The 23,642-nt window shown below is 41.4% G+C and overlaps 1 protein-coding gene across 3 annotated transcripts in view; it reads left to right on the forward strand.

The window, feature by feature from the left end:
* LOC101526664 (prostaglandin-E(2) 9-reductase-like) overlaps positions 1 to 23,642 on the forward strand; it is a 230,956-nt gene that overhangs the window by 40,453 nt on the left and 166,861 nt on the right. For 2 of the 3 annotated variants that reach the window (XM_058669533.1, XM_058669534.1), the window contains exon 1: positions 22,418 to 22,501. The exons of the other annotated variant lie outside the window; for it this stretch is intronic. In XM_058669533.1, the coding sequence (XP_058525516.1) occupies positions 22,418 to 22,501 (84 nt within the window). Of the gene's footprint in view, positions 1 to 22,417; positions 22,502 to 23,642 lie in introns of those variants that run through there. 3 annotated transcript variants of the gene reach the window in all.

Consider the following 23,642-nt stretch of genomic DNA (forward strand, 5'->3'; position numbering starts at 1 on the left):
ATTTCCAATGCCATTCTGAGGTCTACCCAAGCAAGCCCAGTATCTGGGGTAGGCACCACACCCCCTCATTTTCCCCCTAGTTAGGAAAATCCATCACAAATACTCTGACTGTGACTGTCAGAGACTGACATCAACTTCTCATAGTTTATTTTCCTTGTTGTGTAGACATATTAAAGAACAAATGTGTGCTATTAAAACTATGTGAAGTCTTGGCATTTATGGTAGAGAAAGTTATCACATTGGATGCTCATGAGGTAAGCACAATGAGATATTTAGCCAATTCTTTATGGATATTTGTTGAGAAGGACTGAAGTGGGGACATCACTGGTCTGATATTACCCCTAGGACACAAGCGTTATCTCTGACTAGTAGTAAAGACGATTTACAGTCCACCAAGTCCCAGGAATCAGAACCCTATAGTCTGTTGTTCATCATATAGACCATGTCTTCCCAATAATAAATTATGAATCTTCAGATTTCTCAAGGTTCACTGGTTTATCTGGCATTTCAGAGCTTATGTATGACCAGTGAGGATTAATGAAGTTAACAAGGTTTTATACTTTCCCCAGACTGTAAATAATCAGGTTTAAGAGGAAAGTGATCTGAATAGAATTCAGGAATGTAAACGAGGGAGGCAGAAGAAGGATATGGAAAAAGGAGGATTGGCAATAAAAGGAAAGCAGGGGTAAGAAAAGGGAGAGATAAGAAACAGTATATCCTTCCAGGCTAGGTCTCAACCCCTACTGAACCATGTGTGAGCTGAATATGGGTATGGACGAGTCGTGGCTGGGCTGAAACATCCAACAGCAAGAACCAGAATGGATTGAAGGCAAGTTAGGAAAGGCCACTGCTCCTGCTAGGACAGGAGGTGAACTGAGAAGTGCTGGCTCATGGACCCACTGGTTTGCGCGACATCTGGCACTAGGAGAGGTTCTGATGGAGAAGCCTGGGCAACTCCTCTGGCAGGACACAGACCCTTTAGGTAAGCGCAAGAAGCATGAAAGGAAACAGCCCAGAGCAGGTCATGGAAAGTGTCTCACTGGCATACATTTGGCATGGGTTGGGGGCAGACCAGGCTGAATCAGTTCACGTCATCCACTGGCAAATCCGAACACCGAAACAGAGTGTGGGTCGAGCCAAGTTCGGTCAAGACAAAAGCAGTGCACAACACAGAATGCCAAGGTGAGGTTGCCTGTGCCAGATGTGACCACAGGGCCCAACCAGTACGTGTGAGAATCAGCGGGGGGGGGGGGAGGGCAGAGCCGACAGGGGAATTAGGGGTGGTTCCCTTGCTGGACAGCTACTCCCACTGGAGAGCTTGAGCTGGGATGGGGGCAGACCAGACTAGGCAGGGCTACAGCACCTGTGTGCCTCATGTGGACCAGATCAGGGAAAAGCCAGGCTGGGCTGATTATTGCTACTGGTTCAATCTACAATTATAGTGGGTGAGGGATGTTTGGGCTTAGCCACAGCATCAGCTGGCAGAAGCTGGCACTGGGGGCTAATTCTGTCAAATTAAACCACAAAACTACCTGGAGAGTGCATAATCTAGGAGTGGGAGTGGCCTGGGAGGGAAATAGTGGGCTCTTCCCTCTTGGGTTACCACCCCTACGGAAGGGTATGAAAACTAGGACAGGGGCGGGGGTGGCTTGAGAGACACTCAACAACATCCGTGAGGGCTGGATAATGGAGCTGGTTAGATGGAACAAGGTTTTAATACCCATTGACATGTATGAGAGCAGACAGGGATGTGGGACAGACTGGACTAGTCTGCTACACATACTGGGTTGGGGGCGGGCCTGCTGTGGGTTATTGTGGGTGGCTCCGACTAGGCTGCAACCCACACTGGTTTGTGTGAGGGCTGAATAAGTGCTGGGCAGAACCAGGCTGGACTGCGGCACCTACTGGTTCCAGTGGAAGACAGGGATGGAAACAGAACCAACCCAGCAATTGCAACCACCAGCTGATAGGGGCAATGGACTGTGCCTGGCCCTGTGCTTGCCAGTACATACAGGTCTGTTCAATAAATGCTGTTGGGACAACTGGTTAATAGCCTGCAGAAACAAAAAGATAGATCCACATCTCTCACCATACACTAAGATCAGATCTAAATGGATAACAGATCTAAACCTACATCCAGAAACCTTCAAACTGTTGGAAGAAAATGTTGGAAACACACTGCAACACTTAGGGGTAGGCCCTCACTTCCTAAAAAAGACTCCAAAAGCAGTAGAAATCGAGACCAAAATAAACAATTGGGACCTCATCAAACTAAGAAGCTTCTGTACAGCTAGAGAAACAATCAACAAAGTAAAAAGGCAACCCACAGAATGGGAGAAGATCTTCGCACACGACATAGGTAATAGAGGGCTAATCTCCAGAATATACAAAGAACTACAAAACAACCAAAATGTCAAAACAAACAAGCCACTCAAGAAATGGGCACGGGAAATGGGCGAACACTTCACAAAGGAACAAACCCAAATGGCAAATAAACATATGAAAAAATGCTCAAGTTCCCTGGCAATAAGGGAAATCCAAATTAAAACATCAATGAGGTACCACCTAACGCCAGTAAGACTGGCCCACATGAATAAAAGCACCAACAACACTTGTTGGCGAGGTTGTGGGGAAAAGGGAACCCTACTCCACTGCTGGTGGGGCTGCAGGCTGGTACAGCCTCTATGGAAATCAGTATGGAGAATATTCAAACAACTCAAATTCAACATACCGTATGATCCGGCAATAGCACTCCTAGGAATATATCCAGAACACTTGTTTAATGAGAAACCAACATGCACTCCTATGTTCATAGCAGCACAATCAGTAATTGCAAAAACATGGAAGCAGGCAAAATGCCCATCAACAGAGGATTGGATAAGAAAGCTATGGTTCATCTACTCCATGGAATACTACTCAGCTATTAAAAAAAAACAAAATGCAGTTCTTTGTGGCCATAATGCTAAGGGAAATGAGCCAATCACAAAAGGTTAAATACCACATGTTTGCTTTAATTTAAGATGACACGACGTTATGTATAACATGCTATGTTAGGTTTGTTATATGTCGTGTATAAACTAAAATTGAAATGTCAATGAGGTGGTCACGCAAGGTGGCTAGGAACTTGCATTTACTTTTACCATATTGGTTACTCATTACTATGTCAATTAATTCCATAATGATGTAAATTTTCGCTGATGGTATGTTGAAGCTTTTAATTGATCGGGATGATACTCTGCTGGCTCTGTCTTCAGACCAGAAAGGGTATACCTAAGAAGCCGTTGAACTTGACTGGACAATAAGATGCTGGACTCTATGTTTGGTATACGCTTGCAATGGGGGAATCTCAACTGAACTTGAGCTGTGGTTATGCAACAAGGTGGAGGAATCCACCATGGTGGGAGGGTTTGGGGAGGGGTGGGGAGAACCCAAGTACCTATGAAACTGTGTCACATAATACAATGTAATTAATGAATTAAAAATAATTTAAAAAAAAAGAATCTGGTCTGGGAACACCTCAGACGAAGTTTCTTTGGGGATCCCCCCCAATCGAGCTTCTGGACTCAGAACCTTAACCATCAAAAGACAGAGGACAGAACAAGTCAATCAACCACCTCAGTTATATGTTGGCAGTGAAAAATTGAGCAAATGGAGTCTCTATGATGGACTATGTCAATCAGTGCATTCTTTTTTTTTTAATAGCAGAAGCAGAATAAAGATTTATTTGAGTAAGTCAGACATATCCAGTGTCTAAGTTTTAAGTTTCATTACACAAGATAATAATATTTGACACTGATATTAATCATGAGCTACCAGGTGGTTAAAATTTGTGAATCTATTTCTTGCTATTACCCCACTATGTCTGTCCAGGAGGATGTTCAGATTTGCTCAAGTAGGTCAGTTGCTGCTAAACAGTTAAGCACATCCTCAGGCCAGTATTTCCAGGACTATATCCATCGTCCCTCAAGGAGGCAAAAATAACATAAAACACCTGAAGGTGTATGGAGGGAGGCAAGATGAACAGCTTTCAGAAATCCCCGATGAACACTCAGGCTATTAAGGTGGAGGTGAGAACCGGAGGCGCTGTCCAGGCTGGTAATACAAAACACACTCAGAATCACCACAAGCAAAAAAGAAAAGAAAAAAGATACGAATGATTAAAACACAACATGCTGCAAAGGACAAATCTCTTCTATATATGTAATAGACAGACGTGCAGATTCAAGGCAAATTAACTCCACATCAATGACTACTCTAGCACTCCTACACACACACACACACACTCTCTCTCTCTCTCTGTCCAATAAAAGGGTCCAGAGAATCAAAGGATAAAACCTGGGGACAACAGACAGAGATAATCACCATCATCTGGGCTGGAAAACAGCCCAGTTGGAGATTGGTGACATAGACAAGGCTGGTGAGGTGAGATTCAAACAGCAAACATGCTCACCAGATGAAGCATCCGATAGAGAGAGTCCCCGCACTTGGCGTCATTTTCCATCCTGGGTTTGTGCTTTATTTTCCACAGTGCAGACATCATCAGAAATCTGTGCTCATGGCCATCAGTTCTACCACCTGATGGGTTCTGCACAGAATTGCAAGTTTCTCAAAAATACTCTGAGAGCCCCAAATGCCTTCCAGCTCCGCTGAGAGCATTCTCTTGTATGAATATACTGAAAGACCCCCGAAGGGTGCTTTCCTTCTGGGGAGACCCCTCCCAAGGAACAGCGAGACCCCTTGAGCGGATGCAAACAGCAAGAGGTTTATTCATATACACAGGTGCCTGGGGCGACAAAGTCTCTCGAAGGACTTGCGCATCCTAGGTTGGGGTCTAGGGGTTTTTATAGGGTCCAGGAGCAAAAAGCACGGTTACAGAAGCGAGAAGCATAGTTACAGGGTCCCGATTGGTGGATTCAAATGAGGCCAGGTTCATCTGAGGACAACTTCTCTGTAATATGAGAGGATCTGATAATAGCTGAGGTGGCTCTCTAGGGTACAAACTGTCTTTTTCTATTCCTCTTGGGGGTGGCAGATGTCTAACCACAGATATCCTGTTTGGCAAGTTTCCTCTGGTCGCCCCTGAACTGTTTGGCAACGGTTTTTTTTTTTTATTCATCTGACCTATAGCTGCCTTGTAAAATGGCATTGCTCATATTAAGCTCTTAAAGGCAATTGACAAGAGTGGGGGTCTTTCATTCCCCCATTTCTCTTCTAACTCTGAATGGAATCTTCCATTCAGGCTCATTAAAGATTATCTGATTCTATCTGTTTAAGTTGATGGTATTGTTGGGTTAGGACTAGTGCTTGAATAACTGATAACCTGTCTTTTATAAACTGAACCAGGCGATTTAAAATACATGGTCCAAACAATAATATTAATAAAAGAATTAATAAGGGTCCTAAAAGAGTTGATATCAGGGTGGTGAACTACGGGGACTTTTGAAACCATGATTCAAATCATCCCTGCTTCTTCTAATGTTTATATAAAAACAGTGTTTCTCTTTAAGAGCCACACACAGGCTTCCTTACTAAAGAAAGACCAAGTCCAGTCCTCTTTTAATGATAAGGAGATCAGCTTGAGGCCCTCTTACACAATGGCCAGAGATGTTTCAGGTGGGGAACTGATACGCCAATGTCACCCTTGTTCCTAGGAAGAGACGTGCTCTGGTGAATTTAAGACATGGCGGAGACCCAGAATACCCTAACTGCCTATTACCCAGTCTAACTCCTCTTATATTCCGCCCCCCAGAAGAAGTGACCTTAACTGCTGTTAGGGGGCGGGACAGGGACTCGTTCGTTCTTAACTGCTTCCTGCTGACAGAGGACGGAGTTCAAGGGCAGCAGTTAGGTACCCCTCTGGGGGGTCAGTCTAAGGGTCCCCGGTAGAATGTAGAAATCATCGGAGGTGCCTGGTAGAAGTCATTAGAGGTGCCTGGCATGTTGTCTGGGCTCTGGGTGTTTTTTCTTGTTAAAATCTAGATGATAAAATAAAGGCAATTATAATCTTTTCCAATCTAGTAAATTATGAGTTCAGTTAAAAGTACTCAATGAATTTGACAGGACACATGAAACTCCTTATCATCGTAATTAAAGAAGGGCGGAGTTTGTCTCCAATCAAACCTAGAATGCATGGCAGAATTCTGGTGTGGCCCCCCTTAGGTTGTGAAACCACCGTAGCACTAATGAGGGGCACAAACTCACATCACTCCATCTTAATAAGGGCCGAGATGACCCTCATTTTAGCTTCCATGTCAAGCAGAGTCCAAAAAGGGCCCTTTCTCATTTTTTTTCATATCTATTTTTTTCCGCAGCCCTAATTCCAGGTCTGTCTGTCTGCTGCATGGGGAAGGGAAGGGAAGCCCGTGACCATGATTCCCTGAAACAAAGGCCATCCAGGTTCCCTTTACATATTTGGCACAATTATTCCTTTCCAACAGTAGGGAACACGCAAATATTAGATTTTTCTAAAACAATTATACTTTACCAATTGTTGCAAGCCCTAAGAAATTCAGGATGACACACATAACCTAGAACATAAAACACAGCCCTGAAAACATTTTATTGTAAAACCTACTAGTCACACTGTGGATGGCAAAAGATTAAAACAGGTTTTTATTTGCAATTACTCAATAATTTATAGCATTCCAACAAGAATTTACAGAACTTTACACACTTTAAGGCAGAGGCAAGCGATCTACTAGTTATAGTCTAACAGGTGAACAAAGAAATCCCAAACAATTTGGCAAGTGAGGAAGACATGAGCTCTGCTTCAGAGTACTCAGGGTGTCCTACCCCAATAAGGTTTAACTCTGAAGATACAGGTCCTGCATGGGAAGTCAGTACACAGTGACTCTAGTGAATTTTAACAAATTAGCACTCTTATGTGTGACGTCAGTGATCACCTGAGGCTCCGACACACGATGGTTAGGCTGTGGAAGCCTCTTGAATTCACAGCACTCCCAGTATTCTTAGACAAGGCCACACACAAAGTGGAAGTTCTCTCCTCCATTGAGAGAAGAGCACAACCATCTTCATGGCTGCTTCTTTGCACTGGGGCATGGACCACAGAGGTCCTTCACGGAGGGACACTCTTTGCAGCAGTGTCCTGGCTTTCCACACCTGATATGCTTGCTTTCTTGCTGGCTCTCTTCTGTCAGACCAGAATGCCTTTGGGCTGATTCTGAGGCCACTGAGTGCTACTTAAGTTACTCAGTCTATGAGTCTGCTGTAAGAACCGTTTCCCATGTTGGAGCATTTTAACATTACCTGACATCTGAGTTATCATAGCCATGCCTTTTACCACCTAGTTAATGAGGATTTGGCATTCCATGACATTTTGAAACTGTGCCCTTAGCAGTAAATCTATTTGAATGCATGCAGAACTATATAGTTGAACAGAATTCGTAGGTCCTGAGAAAACAGAAACAGACATGACTCTTTAAGAGCTTAATTATGTATTTCTACATTAGCTTTAAAAGGATTTAGCTTAACAATTTTCATTCATGAGCATTTTCATCTATAAATAAATTAAAATAGATGACATAGCTTGTCACACTTAGATAGCACTGTGAAACCAGCTGTGCACCTGTAGAATCTTGTACACTCTTGCACCTTTTAGACCTAGGGGCCTAACCATTATGACAGATAACACCACAACTAGATGGTCACATAGACATCAGGAGGGAAGGTTTGAGGAATTTACATAAGAACAACAAGAGGGAGTATATCAACAAACAATTTGTTTCTCTAGCAGATTCTTTTTTCCTTAGTCTGTCAGTTCCCCTATTGGGGGTGAAAATACCTTTTTGATCTGTTATCTAAAACTTAAGGTGAGGGAGTTCCTCTCATGTAAATTTTTATATCAATCATTAAAGGCAGATATAACCTTAAACACAGGAATTAATGCATAATCACATTACTTCTAAGAACTTAACAAATTCAAGGGTTGGAATAACAGTGACAAAGTTACCAATTTATTTTCATTAACAGTCCTCTAAACTTGAAACTTCCATTGTCAGATATTCAGGAGCACTTCCATAGATGTGCACTTCACAGGCATTTTGCAAACAGTTTCAAATATCAGCATATATTAGACATTAATATTAAATACATAAACAATGCTATTAGATATTTTGCTTCACTTGTCCCTTTGCATCTTATAATAGCCATACTCCTATAGGACAAAATATTTTAACAGTGATGTTCTTTTCAATAATTCTCGTACCATAACCTTCTCACCAAGAACACATTCTCAGACTTGTCACCATCCTTTATCTGCCAATTCTTTGGATTTACATTCTGAAACATTTAAAACTCCAAACCAAAACATTTTCTAAATAAAAACAGGTTAAATTTTAAACATAATTGCTTCAGGCACTCTTCAATTCTTTCATATATGGTCAATCTATGAAAACATTTTAAAATGTGAACCCACTTGGACACCAGAAGCAATTATCTCTTTTCAGCTAATTTGGGAACTTTTCCATTTTTAAGAATCCCAATGGCAAGGACAAAGGCCAGGCTCCAGGCATGCCCTTCCCTTTCCCAGGGCCTGGAGCATCTTCTTATCTTCTGTTTTATTGAAGTCAAGGATATGTAGAACTCCAGTCTTGGCTATTGTCTTAGGAGGTTGCCTAAGAATTTACTGAACTTAGTTTGCAGGTTAATCATCAATAAAACGCTGTTCTCTGACAAGGGATCAAAATTCAATTTCAATTCTATTGCTTTTAAAGGTTAAATTCCCAGAAAATGCACACAGTATAAACAATTTTACCACACATTCTTTAAGAATTCATTGTCTTCCTGTAAGGCAAAAAAATCAAAAAAAAGATGCTTTTTGCAAACTAGAACACAAATAATCCCACAACCTGGTACAGCTTCATAATTAAGACAACTTGACCAACAGACATAACCACTAATATATGCATTAGCAGCTTTTTAGAACTTTCGCAAGCACTGCTCTAGGTGTGAATTTAGACCAGATCTGATCAGAGCTAGGATAGCACTATAAACCAGTAGATAGTTAAAACTTCAAGACCAAAAAGCAACAAAAGTAGAGGAAAACATTGCAGAATACTGAGAGCTCATCACTGCAGCCAATTGCAATAATACAGGAAAACCTTGATTCCGCACATGTCGTAACCTCACAAATACTCATTTACTTTAATAGAACATATGAAGCAACAAACTTGGCACAATTGTATAATACTGTCACATTATAATTAAATTATCTAAATTTCTCTTCTATCTTTGAGCGGTCCAGGGATCCTGCTGGACATCCCAAAGTCAGAAGGCTTAGTTTAAAATTTTGAGGAACTTAAATGCCCAATTGAGTTCAACAAATAAGTCTTTTTTTCGGCCAGCCCACTTTGAAAGTGGGCCATTCCGCAGAGCAGAATCTATCAAGATCTTTTAAACCTGGAGGGAGAGATTATGAGCCCTCAACTTCAATCCAATGGTTAAGAGTCAAATTAAGGGGTGCTATCACAATCTGTCCCATTATTATCGTCACAATAACACTCAAAAAGAGACAATTAACATAACACACGAATAACAGACGACAACAGAGACAGAACAACCTCGCGGCGCGGTTCAAACAACACTACACCGAACACAGAACTTACAAATAACAGACAGGCACAGAGACAAAACGACTTCGCAGCGCGGCTTCGGCGCAAAACCGAAAGCAAAACCTCAGATTCCAGATGGGCCACTGCCACTGGCCCCAGATGGAGACTGCAATGAGAGTCCGGATCTCTTGTCTCCCAGAAGAACCACGTAGGGTTCACAGATTCCAGATGGGCCACTGTCACTGGCCCCAGATATCCCCGGGACGTCTCCCAGGGCTGCGGTCGGGAGTCCGAGCCCGTCGGCTCCTCCACGGTTCCGCCAAATACAGATCGACACGGCCGAGTCGTACAGACGCAAGCGCAATATTCAGACACAGAAACACAGAAATTTCAGACACAGAAACACAGAAATGCATGCAGTTCAAGTGCTGGCCAGCTTACCTCCCGGAAATGGGTCGGTGGTCCCTGGGCGGGGGTCTCCGATCCCGGACGAGCCCCCAAATGAAAGACCCCCGAAGGGTGCTTTCCTTCTGGGGAGACCCCTCCCAAGGAACAGCGAGACCACTTGAGCGGATGCAAACAGCAAGAGGTTTATTCATATACACAGGTACCTGGGGCGACAAAGTCTCTCGAAGGACTTGCGCATCCTAGGTTGGGGTCTAGGGGTTTTTATAGGGTCCAGGAGCAAAAAGCATGGTTACAGAAGCGAGAAGCATAGTTACAGGGTCCCGATTGGTGGATTCAAATGAGGCCAGGTTCATCTGAGGACAACTTCTCTGTAATATGAGAGGATCTGATAATAGCTGAGGTGGCTCTCTAGGGTACAAACTGTCTTTTTCTATTCCTCTTGGGGGTGGCAGATGTCTAACCACAGATATCCTGTTTGGCAAGTTTCCTCTGGTCGCCCCTGAACTGTTTGGCAACGGTTTTTTTTTTTTATTCATCTGACCTATAGCTGCCTTGTAAAATGGCATTGCTCATATTAAGCTCTTAAAGGCAATTGACAAGAGTGGGGGTCTTTCAATACTATGCTGGCTCTCGCGTGAAAACCTATGGCCACATCTCTGAGAAGCCGGGGCACAGCCAATGCCACCCGCAGGCAGCACCTGCTTCCCGTCAGTCCCCTCTGGGAGGCTGTCAAAGGCTAAAGCATAGACAAGAACTCATGCTCCAGTTTCACCTGGCTAAACAACAAAAGTTCCAGAAACAGAGAGCCCAACAGGCAGGAAAGCAGAGCCCCTGTACTTCACAGTCTCTAGCCTGCAGCCGGGATCCGCTGATTGGCCAGCATCCTGCCCCACAAGGGAATATTTAACCTGCCCAGACTCCCACAACTCCGAACGCCCTCCTCTCCTGCTCTCCAACACAAGACACTTCTTTAAAAAAAGAAAAAAGCTGTGCTGGGTTTCACATTTTGCGCTATTGCTGGGTTACAAAAGCAGATACTTCTAAGAACATGACAATAGGAATTTAAAGAGAAAAACCTTCTGAACATGGAAATGTTCAGAAAAGGACTATACTATGTTGGCTAAAAGGCACACAAAATCACAGCCCCCAAGGTGCCTGGAGTGCAAGACCCAGGACTCCCTGACCTGTGCTAATTCACATTTACTTTCACAAACAGGTGTTTGCAAAGGCAAAGCAGGGGAAGGCAGAGCAGGAGGCAGTGGCTGTCACCCACAGTCACCAGAAGACAGGCTGCCCCGCCCCCAGCCTGCCACTGAGACATTCCAGTGCTACCACAGTGCAACAACAATCACACAATTGTCCACTTGCTCCACTTCAAAAGGCCATGTACAGCAAAATCTGCTATTGAAAGAAACACAGAAAAGACACAGAGCTTCTGTTTATCCTAAGATTGTGAAGAATGGTTCATTTAAAAAGAATAGAAAGAACAGCGTTAAACCACAGCCCCCAAATCAACAGCCCTGTCATATTCAGCTGGAATAAAAATGATTACTTCTATCTATTCGTCCATCTATCCATCTACATTTCTGACACCTAGGCTGACACATTCAGACAAGCCTGAGGTCCTCCTGCCGTGTTCAGAGAGCTCACAACTTACAAACCAATTTGAAATTTATTCCAGAAAAGCTACGTATAAATATAGGAGTTGCACCAAAAACATTTCAACCTTAATAGAAAAAGATAGCTGTGTGTTCTTACTTCAGATCATATAAAACGCAGGAAGAAAGATGAACCATTGGGAAATACTCCAGAGAGTAACACTGTGTACCTAGTAAAATATCCTGTAGAAGCCTTAATAAATCAATTTATTCTTCTACAAAGTTGTAGACTTTAACAAAGTGACCACAAGGTAGTAATTCCAAAGCCATTACCACGAGGCCTTGGGCTTCACCCTAATTTTGCCATCATAGAAGTGTGACAAGTTGCTTAACCTTTGTTCCATTAGCCTCATCTATAAAGCAGTGTACAATGGCTTCATAATAACAGCAGCTCATCAATAAAAGAGAAAAAATATGAGCATTTTAGGGATGCTGTAAGGATGAGCTGAATTCTTACAAAACAGTGTCTGATAAATACATCAAGTCTTATTAATCATTCATTATTAATAATACACAGGAGGACCAAGTTCCCAATCTGCTTATTCAAAACATCACAAACACGAACTTTAATTCAAAGACTTCTTTGGGGGTTGCATGACCAAATGTTTCAAATACAGAAGAAAACACAGAAAGCAAGCCCAAAGCAGGAGGTATTTTTCAGTACAGAATTGACAGTGCTCCCTAGGGACAATCCAGCAAAACCCCATGGGAACCCCTGCCTGAGCTTTACAAATACTCCATCAGTGCCCACACTTACCAGGGGCGGTGCTGCCTGCTCGGATGTCTGCCCCTCTCTGTTCCACGGCAGCTCAGGACTGAGCTCTTGGAGGAGGAAGGATGAAGTCAGAGACATTTGGGATCAGTCAGCACAGCCCTGGGGCCTCTTCCTTCCTCTCCACGGCCAGAAGCTCCGATTATAGCCGACTCTGCTTAGGACCTCATGACTCACTTGCTGCTGTGATCAATCTCATCTGAGGATTCTACGTCCGGCCCCTCGGTCTCCTCCGCAGCAGTCTCGCCACTGCTGCCCTGCTCGCTGCAGAACCTGTGCCCTGGGTTGCTGGTGAGAAAGGTGAGGGGGCTCTCGCCGAGGTCTGCAGGGCCGTCCACCCGGTGCGGGGGGGTTTCTCCAGCAGCTCGGCTCCTCCTTCCAGCTCTGGGTAGGTCCTCAGCAGGAGGCTCAGGGCAGGCTGCGAGAGGAAGCCTTTGAGCACAGAGGAGTTCAGGGTCCTGGCGGCATGATTATTGATCTCAAGAATCTCATCTCCGGCTTTTAGGCCTTTCTTGGAAGCTAACCCAGTTTCTTTCACACTGTTCACATAGAGCCTTTGCACACCATCTTCCTCCACAGAAGAAAGTGAAAACCCGTAATTATCAGCCGCTGCATCTGACTTCTCAATCTGGATGCTCTGAGTGACTTTTGGACAAATTTCAATCTCTTTGTATAGCAGCTCGTAGATGTCCTCCTCGGGCTGCGGAACGTACAGCTGCACCTTGTTTTCTATTAGGAATTTCAGCCGTAGGTAATGCGCAGAATGGTCCAGCTGATGTGTCTTACAAATCAGCTCCAGGGTGTCCCGGGCGGTGCCCCCTGGCCGGACCACTGTCAGGACTGGTTGGTTATTGGGGAGACAGAACCAGGATGGAGAGAAATACTCGTGGACCCAAATGTCGCAGTCAGGATTGTGCTGGTGGACGCTCGGCAAGGCCACCTCTTTCTCCCTCTTGCCATCTGGAACAGTGTCATCAAATATTCCCTCTAAAGATTTCTTTACAGCGTCAGTTCCCTCCCCAAACACCTGATTGATGCTTGGGCGTCCCTGCTTCTTCTTGGAGGTAGTGTCCAGACCCCAGAGCGAAGAAAACCTGCTTCTTCGCTTGCTTACAGATCTGGACATGGCCTGAGTACGTCGTCTCACTCTGGTCTCGCCGGTGCGTGCTGCCACCAGGGCATGAAAAGAAGATACAGAGAAGATTCCAAGGCGACCCATGGCCACTTAGGTTGGTCGGCTTGCGAATCAGTGCATTCTTCAAAGACCTCATTGTGCTTGGAGTGGAGAAAGTGGCAGCAGTTCAGAACTGTTGAACTATCAAAACCACTTGAGTGAGACCTCGGAGCATGCCCCACATCAGGGACCTGGGGCGGGTGGGAGACTGGGTGGGGCTTCTCCCCTAAAATCCACTTTTACATCAGATATATTAAGAAAACAATACGGAACTAATTGTCTTGCCTGTGTTCCTGTAGCGGTTGAACATTTTTACCCTAATTATGTAAAGAGAAAAAAAGCTATAAAAAAAGAAACAGTATGTCCTTGAGTTATGCAGGAAAAAAATCACGTGATTCAATGAGCATTTAGACTTTCTCTTTACTCAGTACACAAAAGCTAGTTGTTGGTTTGCAGTGAAGAGCAAATATTTGCTTATTAAAGTTGGTATTAAAGGATTTTGGTCAAAACTGCATGGCTGAAAGAACATTTAGGCTAAGGTAAGAACCACATTGCTTTGAAAATGGGGATGATCTTAGAAGCTATATTGTAAGAATAGGAAATAAAGATACAGAATGCAAGTTATATGCTGGGGAGTACCTACCTCCAATGGGCCACACAGCCTCAAGAAATGCTCGAACTATGGTCTTAGTTTCTGAATATTCCTAGTTAGGTGCAAACAGAGGAGGGGTAAAGAGAAATGTATTGACTTCACTTATTGGTTACAATACACACAGATCACAGTACATATAATCAAATTAGCCTAAACCCTATGAAATATTTAATGCTATATACTAAGTAAAAATCAACCTAGTTGAGAAGAGGGGGAGGCCACAGGCTCTGGCTGCTCTCTGATCTTCCTTCTACACCTCTCCTCCCTACCGCCATCGCCTGGCATGGTTGCTAGCAGCTAAAGTCCTCACTTTGCAAGCCCCAGGATCCCATATGTTGACTTTACAAGTCCATCATTCTGCTATTTAAGTGTATTCTGGCATTTTTAGATATAGACAATGGTAGAAAGTCTAGCATTGTATTGTCAAGAAATATTTAACAATTTAATTGGGATGTCGTCTTTTATTCAGGATTAGAAATGCATACATCACTGTATCCTTTCTTCTCAGGTTAACACTCTCCATTATACAGTACTTCTAGATGACTATATGATCTTGCATTTTGCATAAAGGTTGGCTTATATCAGGCAGAGCATATGACATTTATCGTTTTGGGATTGGCTTTTTTCACCGAGTATAACAGTATCTAGTCGGGACTGTTTGCAAATGGTAGATTCTCATTCTTTTTTTTCTATTTTTTTTAAAGATTTATTTATTTTTATTGGAAAGTCAGATATATAGAGAGGAGGAGAGACAGAGAGGAAGATCTTTCATCCGATGATTCACTCCCCAAGTGAGCCGCAATGGCCGGTGCGCGCCAATCCGATGTCGGGAACCAGGAGCCTCTTCCAGGTCTCTCACGCGGGTGCAGGGTCCCAATGCACTGGGCCGTCCTCGACTGCTTTCCCAGGCCACAAGCAGGGAGCTGGATGGGAAGTGGAGCAGCCAGGATTAGAACCGGCGCTCATATGGGATCCCAGGGCTTTCAAGGTGAAGACTTTAGCCGCTAGGCCACGCCGCCGGGCCCCTCATTCTTTTTAATAGCAGAATTATATTTCCTACAGTAGAGGTACCACAGTTTCTTTATCCATTCCTCTTTGAATGGAGATCTGGTTTGCTTCCATGTCTTTGCTATTGCAGCTTGTGGTGCTGTAAACAAAGGAGTACAGGTCACTTTCCTGATACGTACGTTTTACTTCTTTTTGGTATATTCCCAAAAGTGGGATAGCTAGATATACTTTCAGTTGCCTTAGTGCTCCACACTGACTTCCATAGCAGCTTTATTAACCTGCATTCCTACCAACAGTGAAAGAGGGTACCTTTCTCTCCACATTTATACCAGCAGAGGTATTGTTAGTTGCATTATGAATGTGGGCCAATCTCGCTGGAGTTAGGCGGAACATCAATGTGGTTTTCATTTGTATTTCTCAGAAAGTTTGGGAGTCTGAGCATTTTTCATATATCTATTAGTCATTTGATTTTGTTCTTTTGAAACATGTCTGTCCATTTCTTTCAATCATTTCTTCACAGGTTTTTAGTTTTGCTTTTGTTGAGTTTCTGAAACTCTTTGTAAATCTTGGATATTAGTTTTCTATTGATCGTGTAGTATGCAAAGATTTTCTTTTTCCACTCTGTTGATAGATTCTTCTCTTTCTTGCCCATTTCCTTTGCTGTACAGAAGCTTCTTAGCATGAGGTGGTCCTATTTATTCATTTCTGCTTTGATTACCTGTGGCTTTGGTGACTTTTCAAAGAAAGCATTTACCAAAACCTATATCTTGTGGAGTGCTCTGTATTTTTCTCTAATAATTTGATGGTTTCCATGTGCATGTGTAAGATAACAGGTGGTCTTGCTTTTTACTTCTGCAGGCTGCTATCCAATTGTCCCAACAGCACCTGTAGCATTTGTTGAAGAGAACAAACCGAGAGAGAGAGAGAGAGAGAGAGAGAGAGAGAGCACTTTGTGGCTGAATTGTTCTAAGATGTTAGCGTAGTGGCATTTGTTAATGTAAATTTGAGATGAAGAGTTGGCACACAATCAGCAAACAAGCCTGACACTTTTCTTGGCACCCAAGGATGCCTGTTAATTTATGACTTGTTTTCAGTGAACTTTACCCATCCGAACAGAGTTTAATAATCTTAAATCATTTATTATCTGTCTGTACTCAGAAAATACTTACAATATTTTTATTATACTTTCAGTTTAGTGAAAATTTTGTTTGCTGTTCCTTTCTGTGTAAGGATGCTTATAACGCTTATGGAATTTACAAGCAAAATGGTTACAAAGGAATAATATGCGTATGGGTGAGCTCTGTCTCGTATTCAACAGATTTCATCAAATGTTATGTAGCTCTCAGTACATAGTACTCTTAGCAATATAAAATAATGTAAGAATTACCAAATTTATTATCTATGTAAGGTATACCATTCTGAAAAATCAAATAGCCACAAAAATTGAATTTTTATATTTTTATTTCATATTACATTATATTTATGGATATGATTAAATGTATTTTTGAAGCTCAAAATGTTTAACATTTAATAATAGTTGTGCATTTTTATGAATAGTCCAATATTACAATTCACATATGTAGTATCAGTCAATTAGTCTTTCTATTGCCTCTCTTCCTCTCTTTATACTAAACACAATACAACATCATTAACTATATTGAACTTACAGCTTAGAAACAGATGAATTTGTTAATTTTGCTAGATTATGTTATTTAGCCTATCCCCTTCTTATCCATATCTTGACAAACTTGAATAACTATTACTTTAAATTCAGATCAAACACATACACACACATATATGTGTACATGCACATATTTATAATATACACTTAGCATTCATATATGAGAGAACACATGAAAAGGAACAGTTACTTTGTGCATGAATTTGAAGAATTAATAGCATTAAATGCACGTACTACTAAAAATGTTTTATATATTCGATGAAACATTCTTTAAAGTAACATTAACATTGTTCACAGAACTCAGAAAAAAATAATCCTTAAATTCAGATGGAAAACTCAAATGTTTGTGGATACAGAAAGCAATACACAACAAAAAAAAAATACAGGTAGAACTATAAAAACAGCATATTTGAGGAATTAGCACAAATCTGTAGTAAACCAAACATTATGAACAGGCATAAGAAACAAACACACAGAGTAGAGAAACAAAAGATAAATCCCAGAAATAAATCTGTGTATTTACAGAAAAGTTATCTTTGATAAAGTGTCTAAAACCATACCTTGGAGAAAGAACATTGCATCATTGAGTTGTGCTGGGCAAACAGAATATCTGTATTCAGAAGGTTTGACCATGAATATCTTCTTTGCCCTATTTTAACTCTACACAAGGTCTCTCAAAAGATTAAAGACCTAAATGTAGAACTCCAAACTATAAAACTACTTGGGGGAAACGTGGAAAACATTTTAAGACAGTGATGCAGATGCTTGTAATGTTTACATTCAATATGGGACCATGGCTCTGAGGATGGCTCATTACTTGTGATCCCTCTTTATGATAAAGCAGCTGCAGAAGCATCTGGTGATATTCTACTTCCTTGAATAGTCCCTGACACCACTGTAGTCAACCTGGATGGACTCTGGCTCCTGGCTCGAATTAGGTTGTTGCAGCCAATAGCGGAGTCAACTAGCAGATGTAAGCTCTTTCTATCACTCCCTCTTTCTCTGTATCTCTGCTTGAAAATAAGTAAATAAATATCTTTAAAACAGAACAAGCTGCTGGATAGCAAAGAAGACAACAGCACAAGCAACAATGAGCAGGAGAGGAGGAAATATTTGGAAACTACTCGTGCTATATAGGATTAATAGCCAGAGTACATAAGGACCTCAAACAGCTCAGCAGCAGAACTTTTACAAAAAGAGGAGATATGCTTTAGAGCAATGTGTATAGTACAAACATGCAGCAGGGAACCAGGACTCCTCCTGTGACTCTCCACAGCTGGGAGCTCATGGAGACACTAGCATTTAAGAGCAAGGTAAATGTAGATTTTAGAAGCCCATGCCACGGGTGATATTATCTGAGGGAGAATATTGTGAACCATTTGCACTTGGAGTCCACCCTAGAGTCCTAGTAGGGACAGGGTAGTCACGTAATCCTGCTATGAATTACACATTTCTACCCCTGCATTGTCCAAAAGGACTTCTGGAGACCAGCAGGAAGAAAACATCATATTAATTCAAATAGAAGTTGCAGTGCCTTTTGTACACAGGACTGACCAGATATTTTCCCCTCAGAGGGATAAATCTTAATTCCCCATGGACTTTGAGTCTTGCCTGGAGGGTTTGCAGGGTGTGTTCTGATCCCTTAACCTACCATAGGTTCCAGGTTCAAAACTGCCAAGGTGTGTACCAGCAGGAACCTGGGTCTGGGAATGCCTCTGCTGTCTGTAGATGGGACAGGCTCATTGAGCTGAGTGGATCACCCTTAAGTTTGGGAACCTTGTGTGATATGACTGTGTAAATTCTCTGTGTGCACAGCAGGCTATGGGGTGTAGTTGCATTTTGGGGAAACCACTGTATCTGGCTTCAGATCCAGTGGGTTCTATACTCACACTGAAGACTGAACTGATCCTTCCTGAAGTTTATGTGTCTGCATTCATGGGTTTGTACCTGCTGTTGGCTAGCCCTAGGCATTGTTCACTTTGAAAGAGAGGAGGTGGGACTGTAATTATGCTAACAGGCTTGGTCATTCTCCCCTTCCCATCTCCCCATCCTTGCTGATAACAGAGGAACTTTCCCATGCCCAACTTGAGTGTCATCCTGGATTCTTCTCCCACCCATGAAAACTGAATTAATCTCCTCGGTGTCACCTAGTGCATGCCTCAAGACATAATGGAAACACCACAGCCACAGAAGGACAGTTTAAGGGTAAAAGGCATCAGAGGATAAAACATAAAAGGAGATAAAACAAACTTTAACATAAAATTTTTTGAGACAAAGAGGAACACCATGTAATTATGGAGGGACTGATTGAACACGGCGATGCAATTATAGTAAATGCATTTATGGCCAATGACGTGATGCCTGGATATTTAAAACAAATGTCAAGAGATCTAAAAGGAGATGTACACTCCTGTACAATAGTAATCGGGGCTTCTACAATCAACTATCATCAATAGACAGATCAACTAGACAGAAAAATCAGCAGAGACAACAAAGCAAAATTATGCTATTAACCTAAATGAGCTCCCACATGTCATCGCGTATATACACAGTGAACATTCTTCTTAGTAGTGCATCAGAATTTCTTTAGGATGGATCAAATGCTAGGCTGTAAAGTAAGTCTTAGTAAATTAAAAAAAAATGAAATTGTACCTTACATCTTTTCTGACCACAGTGAAATTAAGATGGAAATTAACAATTTAAGAAATTCTAGAATACACGAAAATGCATGGAGACCGAGCAATATGCTCCTAAATGAACAGTGGCTGGTAGAAGAAATCAAAAGGAAGGATCTGGAGCTGAGGCAATGGTAGGTGACTCTGCCATCTTTAATGCCAGCATTTCATACGGGCACTGATTCAAGTGGTGGTCTTCCTCACTTCTGAGCTAATTCCCTGCTAATGTGCCTGAGAAAGTACTGGAAAAATCATACAAGTGCCTGGAACCCACAGACACTTTACTACTCTGTATTCTCTGTTTTGATACATTGTATTGTCAACTTCATTTGTTTTCATGATTTTTCTTTTAATTTCTGTTTTAATTTCTTTTTACTTACAGTTACAGAGAGACAGACAGAGATATTCCATCTACTGAATCACTCATGAAACGGCTGCAACAGTTTGGGCTCAACCAGGCCCGTTAGGAGCCAGTGGTTTCTTTCAGGTCTTTCTCATAAGGTTGAAAATATTTACCCATCTTCTGTTGGCTTTACAAAATCATTTACAGAAAACGTTACCAGAAGCAGCCAGGATTCAAATTGGCACTCTATGAGATGTTACTGTCACAAGTTTACCCATTGCGCCGCGACAGCAAACCCTTAAAATATTTCTTCATTGGGTTTGTAAGACAGAATAGTCTCCCACTTTCTGTTGTACCTGAAAGCAACTCCTCATAGATTTGTTTCCTGTTTTTGCTCTTTTTTCATTGTTGTTTTTACAGAACTATTATTTATGGAACTTTCTTCTTTGTCTACCCTCATTCATACCTTACATCTACAATCTAATTAAATTTGCATTGGCTGGAGCAATTTTCTTAACCCTTTTGAAGATGCATTTTAGGGAAACATTTTCTCTGTAACTCTGGATGTATATATTCATTGTCTGCATGTCATCTCCACTTGTATTTGTAATGAGCACCTAAGACATAATATGTTGAAATTTAACTCATTATTTTTGAAAATCAAAAGCTCTTTCTTCAAATTCTCAGCATTTCAACTAATTATATTGTTTTCATTCATTAAAGAAACTCTAAATGATCACATTCCTGGTCCATTCCTTATAATTGTAGGAGTGAATTTAATTCACTAGAAGGAGTAAAATATCTAATGTAAGATCATTCTCGCTCCATTTAAAATGTAGAAGCACAAATCAATATAAACTTTAAAGCATGCTGTGAGTTTGGGTACTGACAACATCATGATTAAAAAAATTATACTTTTCAAATGATTGCTGTCAATGCTTGGCTGGGGTAGTTGACTAATTTGTTCTGGTACCATAGCAGAAGAAGGAAAACAAAACTATACATATATATATATATATATATATATATATATATATATATATATATATGGAAGTTTTGGATTAAACAACTGCATTTTTGGAGTTTGCTTGCATTAATGTGGATATTTTCATCAGAAACAAATGTTTATCAGAAAACATAAGTCAAGTTTTTATATGGGTTTTAAAAAAATTTTAGCAAGGGCCTGGCGCAATAGCGTAGTGGCTAAAGTCCTCGCCTTGTGCGCACCAGGATCCCATATGGACGCTGGTTCTCATCCAGGCAGCCCCACTTTCCATCCAGCTCCCTGCTTGTGGCCTGGAAAAGCAGTCCAGGACGGCCAAAAGTCTTGGGACCCTGCACTCATGTGGGAGACCTGGAAGAGGGTCCTGGCTCCTGGCTTCGGATTGGCTCAGCTCCAGCTGTTGTGGCCACTTGGGGAGTAACCATCGGGTGGAAGATCTTCCTCTCTGTCTCTCCTCCTCTCTGTATATCTGCCTTTCCAATAAAAATAAAATAAATCTTTAAAAAAATTCTAACAAAATGTGGTATAAATACAAAGAAATTCACATACATGTACAGATGAATGAGTGGCCAATTTCACCTATGTCATTGTGAATTCAGCTGCTACAAATGTTCCTGAAATGACTATTTTATATCCCTTTTTTATTTTCCTACGGATGTATTCCTAGGAGTCTTCCATATGGGTACCTCCTTCTTCCCAAGGTACACATAAACAGGAAGCTGAACTGAACAAGGAAGCTCCTGGGCTGGAATTAGGCTCTCCAATATGAGATGTGGGCATAATAGTCACAACTGTTGAACCAAAAGCCTACTCCTGCGTAGGGTTTAGGTTGTTTGGTGTTTCCTGAGAAATTCCACTCTATTCAGATTTCCAGAGCTATAGCTATACACTTTTATGAATCAACACATTGGTAACATTGCACCCATGGTAAGCGTAATGCCGCAAGATAATAAAATGCAATTCTTTTTGGTCAATTGAAAATGGTCTCTTCAGTCATTTTGCTAATTCTAATGTGTGTTTCTATTTGTAACGTAAGATATGTAGTTGGATGCTTTAAATATTATATGACCTTTATGACAAAAGTATGATAATTAAAACAAAATGAGAAGGACTATACATAATTTTCCGGTGTAGCAAATGGCCTGTAATTACTTCAATAATAATTTACCATAATTGGTATTATATTATAAAAAGAAATTCATTAAAAACATGTTTTCCTGATCGCTATGAAGTTATTTGCTGAACAATTTACTTTCATGTCAAATAATTGAGCTGGTTCAACAATGTCTGCAATGTTTAATTTGCTTTAGCACCAAGTGTCTCTCAAGTCATTGGTTAATAATTAAATCAATGTTTTGCAGTTATCCTCCTACTTTACGCGTACGTTTTAAAAGTCAAAAAATAAAGCAGTGTGTTTGATAGCCCTGACTGAAAAGGCACAAAACAGTGCAGTTAACCAAAAGAATAACCGACAATGGACCACAAACCCTACTGTGTGAAACTAAATGATGGTAACCTCATGCCTGCACTGGGATTTGGTACTGCTAGAAATTTGGAGGTAAGAATTATGTTCGTGGAATTGAAGGTTAAGAAATAAACAGAAGAGGTTTTAGTGACTTAGTTTCTTCTTTTAAGTTTTCATTTTCAGTGTGTCTCTGAGCAGGGCTGGGGATGGAGCATACTTGCAAGTTGTACCAGCGAGAAGCACAACACAGAAGGTGCTTAGCCAGTTCTGCATCTGGTTCTGATCTCATAATCAGCTACTAATTTTTCTGGTCATTGGATGTTTCTATTTTTTAAAATATTTTTCAATTGTGTTATAAAAAATGAAAATCAAATTAGGAATCTTTTTTTTAAGATTTATTTATTTTTATTACAAAGTCAGATATACAGAAAGGAGGAGAGACAGGAAGATCTTCCGTCTGATGATTCACTCCCCAAGTGAGCCGCAACGGGCCGGTGCGCGCCGACCCGAAGCCGGGAACCTGGAACCTCTTCCGGGTCTCCCACACAGGTGCAGGGTCCCAATGCATTGGGCCGTCCTCAACTGCTTTCCCAGGCCACAAGCAGGGAGCTGGATGGGAAGTGGAGCAGCCGGGATTAGAACCGGTGCCCATATGGGATCCCGGGGCGTTCGAGGCGAGGACTTTAGCCACTAGGCCACGCCGCCGGGCCCAGGAATTTTTTTTTTTAAGTTTGAAAGCAAGTGAAATATTTTCTATGTTCATTTTATGATTGAAGACCTTTTTTTCCTTCCAAGCAAACAAGTTTGCTCTGAATCTGTGTTGCTGAAATTATTGGAATTCATTTGTATGAATGTTAATGGAATGTAACCTTGAAAATAACAGGATAAACAGTTGTCCTTAAGTAGATCATCTCAAATATAACTGTTGCATCTGGGTAAATAGCAGAAAAAAATAAACATATAACATCCTAGAGAATATTTGGAGTCTAACAAGACAGGTGGAATCCTATAATATCCAAATTGCTGGTCCTACTAATGCACACCATATTTAGCAAAATTTTTATATGTGGCTCTGTGAAATGAAGATCATTACAATGGATAATGCATCTTGGACTGGAAGCTATCTTTCGGGATTAATATTTATAGAAGACAAAATTGCGTAACACTGGACTAAAGATGTTCTTTGAAGCCTTCGTTTTCTCACACCTATGATAGAAAGAAATTTTTTAAAAGG

Source organism: Ochotona princeps, chromosome 10 (genome assembly GCF_030435755.1).
Source record: "Ochotona princeps isolate mOchPri1 chromosome 10, mOchPri1.hap1, whole genome shotgun sequence".
Taxonomy (NCBI): domain Eukaryota; kingdom Metazoa; phylum Chordata; class Mammalia; order Lagomorpha; family Ochotonidae; genus Ochotona; species Ochotona princeps.